Source organism: Dreissena polymorpha, chromosome 15 (genome assembly GCF_020536995.1).
Source record: "Dreissena polymorpha isolate Duluth1 chromosome 15, UMN_Dpol_1.0, whole genome shotgun sequence".
In the NCBI taxonomy this organism is placed as follows: Eukaryota; Metazoa; Mollusca; class Bivalvia; order Myida; family Dreissenidae; genus Dreissena; species Dreissena polymorpha.
The window spans coordinates 25,628,630-25,634,952 of record NC_068369.1 but is presented as its reverse complement, the minus strand read 5'-3'; the positions used below and the strand labels follow the sequence as shown (position 1 = coordinate 25,634,952).

At 35.0% G+C, this 6,323-nt stretch overlaps 1 protein-coding gene across 3 annotated transcripts in view; it reads right to left on the bottom strand.

Annotated features, from left to right (window-relative positions):
- Positions 1-300: 300 nt before the first annotated feature.
- LOC127859942 (uncharacterized) overlaps positions 301-6,323 on the bottom strand; it is a 75,473-nt gene continuing 69,450 nt past the window's right edge. For 2 of the 3 annotated variants that reach the window (XM_052397580.1, XM_052397578.1), the window contains 6 exons: positions 3,732-3,859; positions 3,028-3,154; positions 2,204-2,416; positions 1,508-1,659; positions 994-1,159; positions 301-693 (listed from right to left, as the gene is read on the bottom strand). In XM_052397580.1, coding sequence (XP_052253540.1) covers positions 2,205-2,416; positions 3,028-3,154; positions 3,732-3,859 — 467 coding nt within the window. In that variant the 3' untranslated portion in view covers positions 301-693; positions 994-1,159; positions 1,508-1,659; position 2,204. The remainder of the gene's footprint in view (positions 694-993; positions 1,160-1,507; positions 1,660-2,203; positions 2,417-3,027; positions 3,155-3,731; positions 3,860-6,323) is intronic. The other variant, XM_052397581.1, reaches the window with a different exon arrangement.

Here is a 6,323-nt window from a genome sequence, read left to right as displayed (position 1 = left end):
CGGTACAAGGTAACTACCTGTTAACTATAAATAACGCAAGTAGATTGATCATCATTGTCACGTGGTAAACCCAGGAATGCAAATTGTGCATGGGTAATGAATTGTATTTATTTTATATATAAAAGATCAATCTACTTGCAATCACTAATATCCTAAGGGACACATATAACGTTGTATACCAAAAAGACATGTCAATAAACACTTGTTTGGTTCTAGAATTTCATAATCTGCAAATGTTACATCGAGACAGACAAAAGAAATACAATTACTGTATATATATATATATATATATGCCTATTTTATTCTTCGAATATTATACATTCATTTACAATATTACGTGGTTCATGGAACAAATATGCAAAAATCATACTTATACCGCGGTAAAGATTTTTTGAATTTTATTCCTACATTACTGAAGAGGAATCATTATGAGCATGCATCTACAATTTATACAAACGTAGTATTAATGAGCGAACATCTTTATAAACATGCAGACAACCATCTATGCACGCATTTCTTACAGATCCGCCAATGAATACCGTTTTTGAGGCAAAAGTAATATTAATTTAGTGTATTTCTCTCGGATGTAGGGCCGACAATTTGTAACCGGCTGGATAGGTGGGCGTGGCACAGCACGTGTCGGTTGGGTTCTGCACGAGCCGGCAGGCCTTCGGAAGATGCCAATCAGGGCACCTAAAACAGAAAAAGTAGTTTTTAGTACCAATTACAATTATGTATAACCATACACAGTTTGTGGTTCATCGGAATTATTAAACCAAACAATAGTCAATGATGGTTATCAACTGTAAATTATACAACTGTTTCAGACGTTCTGGTATGGTGTTGCTTTTTAAAGTTTAGCCGATTTTTCTTGACTGCCAATATAACATAAACTTAACTAATAATACGTCTATTTAAAACGTTAAGCATTACGCACACTTTACATTGAGCACGAGCCACATGGGCCGTATTATTAAGTTTGTAATAACGTACTTCACGCTGTTACTTAAGACAGGGCCTTTAACGTCCACGTAATTGTAGCAGAATCCACAGTATTCTCGACAGTTGTTGTACGCCCATTTCGTGTACATCGGATCAGTACAAATGGACGTTCCCTCGAACTCGATGCAGTTGTTTTGGCGGTCCTGACATGCTTCCGCTAAAATGCAGTGAAACATTAACACTGGCTATCTGTATTACTCATTATTATGATAGTGTTATTTATCAAATTCTGATAATACATTTTTTATGTTGCATATGTATGCATACTAGGGAATAGATAACATATAATGGCATTGTTTTTCGTGCAATCAATTGAAATAGTAAATGCATCCAATGCTTATTCGGTGTTGTAGTGCTCCACCACATTCTCTCAAATCAAGTCTTGGTTCTCATCATGTCGACTTTTACTTAAATTATATTTTTCAACAATAACGTTTTAGCTATATAATTAGCTATGTCTTAAAAGAGTTATGAAGATACTCCGTAGACCGTCATTGATACTTACGAGTAGTCGGCACATTCGATGGGGTGGTAGCAGGCTCAGTAGACATACGAGTAGTCGGCACATTCGATGGGGTGGTAGCAGGCTCAGTAGACGTACGAGTAGTCGGCACCTTCATTGGGGTGGTAGCGGCTCAGTAAACAATCCGCCGTCGCCTTACAAATAAAAAAAAACAAACATAAAACAATAACATAATGCAATGGACACGCAACTGTTGTATCTATAGACCGATAACAAATTTTTTAATTCGATCCATTTCTTTAAACGTCACAGTCTGTAAAAAGGGATGTGATAAAAGATGTAAAATACATAACTATTTATTAGCTTAAACATAATGCCTCACCGCCAGATATTTCACATCATTATTATATTGTTGGTACATTTTGTCTTCCAAGAGCCAATATTATACGATATATCTATGTACATCTTTAAACGTGGTAGTTGACTTTCCGTGTGACCATGACCCGTATTCACAAAACAATTCATAGACTTAAGTCTAAGAATAAAGAATATTCTTTAAATTGATATGTTAAAGAATTTCTTGAATGTTGAATCAAACTTATTATTAAACATTTCTTGAAGCGTAACTATCTTTAAACAAACTAAACCCATTGAAATCATTGAAAACTATTTCCATCATTATTTACACAAACTGGAAATTTGCAACTGAGGAAACAACAATGCACTGGTCACACTCACACTAATAATCCAAACGTCTCAATACAATCCACAGGCATGACACTAAACTGATTTTGAAGATGCTGCTGCTGGTGGCAGTGGAGCCGCTGATATCGCGGCTGAGGTCGCTGGTGTCGGACAGGATGTTGTCGATGATGTGCACCATGCCGTTGGTGGCCCCGATATCCCACATGATGACCCGGGCCGACATGGAGCCCCATAATAAACGCACAGCTGAATTAGACACAGGCTTTACTTAGTAATTAGAACTTTGAACAAATAAAGGTTAAATCTTCTCAGAAAATTGCTGCAAATTTATGAAGTTTTCTACCGTAGTGAAACTACCCCAAGGAAATTCAAATTTCCTGATCAGTGACGTCTTCAAAACATTTTCTCAAAATTTGGTTTTTCAACATGCTATATTGTTCCCTAATTGACAGCTAGGGCTCCTTTCCAGGTCATCTTACTATCTAACATATATCATAAAGGTATCACACAATTAAGCTACCATTTCGTTCTTAAATAGTAGTTATATCAAATTTGTCATATCAAATTTTGACCAGATGTAATGTTTAACACACTTAATAATCATAATATAAAAATCTCGCATACTACTATAAAGCCTGTTTTCTTGCTCTTGATTCATCATTTGAGTCAATAAATTCCATAAGCCAGAGCAATATTTGCTTACTCGAATATTTCGACTATATCACATAGTCTTCATCAGCGATGTGCTGGTCAGTTGAGCGAATCCTACGTCACGTGACTCGCTCTACTGACCAGCACATCGCAGCTGAAAACTATGTGATATAGTCGAAATATTCGAGTAAGCAAATCTCGCATACTGTTTTCAGTTTCCTTCTTGATCATAATCTCCTCTCCTGTGTCGCTGGTGTAACGTTGTGAGTTGCCAAATGTCGGCATCCTCTCAAGAGAGATTACTTGGTTGGGAATAATCAATCGACGCAGGATCTGAATCATAGAAAAGATAGACAGTTTTCAGCATTTATTTTTGTATAGAAACTAAATAAGTAGTCCTCTTCATTCTTTAATTTTATATTGGATCAGAATTATTTAGTTTAATCAATTTTGAATTTGGTAAACACTAAATATTTTGCAAACTGGCTGGTGCATATTATCTACACTTTATAAACCTGAGGGCCAAGATGGCCCTAGATTGCTCACCTATGTATGGAATATGGCCAGTTTTGAACCCATGGGGTATGATTTAAACAATAATTGTAAAGAACTTAAATCAAATGTCGCATTTTGTACAACAATTCTATTCCAAATATATCACCCCTACATCTCAAGACCAGGCCTATTTTGATTTCAGTGGTTCACTTTGAAAACAAACACTGAGTGGAGGAGAACTATCGGATATTACACCCCAAATATCACACCTATTAGTTTTTCTGTTTTAGAGATTTTCGAACATGTCCTATATAAGTCTTTATCAATTATGTGATCATGGCGCGTGGCAAGTTTGGATCCTAGGGGTATGATTGATGATAAATGTGAAACTATTTAAATGTGATGAAATACTCACATAACGATATCTGACAGAGTCCCGTCTAATAGTCTGTCCAAATGCTGTCAAGCCATAGTTGTATGTAGCCGTGCCGTTGGGAACAAAGAACGTGAACTGGCAAGGGCTATACTGAGTTCCACAGGTGCCTGGAACATAAAATAAAAAATATATATTTGATTCCACCAATACTTGGAAATAAAAGATCAAAAAACGTATTGTACTTCTGATGTACTTGGTCATACAAGTACCACCAATGTATTAGATTCCACAATTACTTCGATTAAACAACAACTACCAATCTATTGGATTCACATGGGTGTGTGCAATATATAAGAACCATCAATACACGATGGATATTGGATCCCCTGAAACCATACAAGAACCTCCAATGCATATTATTCAACAGGTTTTTGGAACATACAAAAAACACCAATGTATTGGATTCCACAGATACTTGGAACATACAAGAACCACTAATGTATTGGATTCCTGAGGTACATTGAACAGACAAGTTACAACAATGATACTGGATTTATCAGGTGCTAGAAACATACAAAAGCCAAAGTATTGGATTCTTAAGCTGCTACACATATACAATAAGCACTAATGTATTGAATTCCACAGGTACATGGATAACACAAGAACCACCAAAGTATTGAACTATTAGGTTTGTGGAACATACTAGAACCACAAATATATTGGATTTCGTAGGTGCTTGGACCACTAAACATGCATCAGATTCCACAGTCCATATAAGAACTATCAATATATTGAAATACAATAAGAACATGCAAGACCCACAAATGGATTGGACTCCGTGAGTACAAGCAACATACAAAAACCACCTATGTGTTGGATCGTACAAGTACAAACGGTGCATTGATCTGCTAGTCAAGAACTGTTTAAAATATACATTCACTTTAAAGGTAGACTGGAGCAACATGGCAGTAAAACATTGTCAAGCATTTCTCGTAATAATGGGAAAATGTTTTATTAGAAACCGTGAAGAGACTTTACTAAAGAAAATAAATTAATAATAGATACATGTATATGCAAATGTGCAATGTTATAAGCAAAATGTATGAAACAACATTCTTTAAAAATCAGATTAAATGCATAACTAGTTTGCTTTGTTTTGACAGTGTTATGTTAAAATGGAATACAAAGCATGACAATTATGAACAAAACTAACATGAAACCTCAATGAACACAATTACCTAAATGACCATTATGGACACAATAAAATATACAGGAATGACATATTATAATTAAAGAACATGCAACATTTATAAAGTGGGTTTAATGGTCAAACACTTAAAATCAAAAGAGAAACACGAGCAGCCAAAGATAAGGAAAAAAAATAATGAAAATAATCAGTTTTCCTATTTCAATTTTTATTTTAGGTCTCATGTTCTGAGTGTTCTCTATAAAAAAAATTAAGTAGCCAGTTATATTTTCAAAGAAGCCAGCAATTAAGAACTCAAAGCAGGCATATTTTGTGCTTTTTTGAATTGATATTTTGGGGAAAAGTAGCCAGCGCCAAGATTGTTAGTAACCGGTGAAATCGCCAGCTGCTGGTGCTTCCGGAGAACACTGATGTACCGTACGCTACTTTGATATCCTGGCAAAAATCCATCAGAATTGTGAATTACAATTAAACATTTTTGTATCTTTAATAGATTGGTAAGATAAACACTCAAAATTGACATGTGTTTATTAAGCCATATTCATGTTATGTTTAAAGCAATAGCTTTCATTAAACAAGAGCTGCGTTCTTGAAACACAATGCCCCCTACTGCGCCGCTTTGAAGCCATATATTTGACATTTGACCTTGAAGGATGACCTTTACCTTTCACCACTCAAAATGTGCAGTTCCGTGAGATACACATGCACGCCAAATATCAAGTTGCTATCTTCAATATTGCAAAAGTTATGACCAAGGTTAAAGTTTTGGGACAGACACACAGACACACACATACACTGACAGACCAAAAACAATAAACCCCCGATCATTCGATCCGGGGGATAAAAAGTACTGAGCGTGCTCTTAAGTCAAAGACAATTTTCACACACATTGTTTTCAACCTTTCAAACCGAACAGTTAAAATCATGTGTTAAAAAAATCTCAACATAGTCGATAATTGTTATTGTCACTTACACAATCTTGATGTTTTCTATAATTATTTACCATATGTTTTTCCCGTAAAGGAACCAGCTTATTTCTACATGCAAACTAATTTGATTTTTTTATAGAAACTGCACTACGTTTTAATATTTTTACCAAACTGCTGATTTTAATTTTCATTCCAAGCTAAATGCAGAACACTTTTGCCATTCCATTTCCAATTATAAGATTAGGCTAAGTTTTACATCAATACACATTAATGAAGTTAGAAATAAATTTATCCTACCAGTGAACCAACCAGACTGCATTTGAGGTATACTTTATTGCACATTTTATTGCTTCTTAAGTAATATCTACGTTACTAGTTCATGTGTGTGCAAGTCCCTACAAGCTTTATTGCATTAATTTTCATTTTTATGAGTGATTCTCCTACATTTATGCCTGAATGGGTACATTTATAATATGACAGATTAAAGCAAGATGT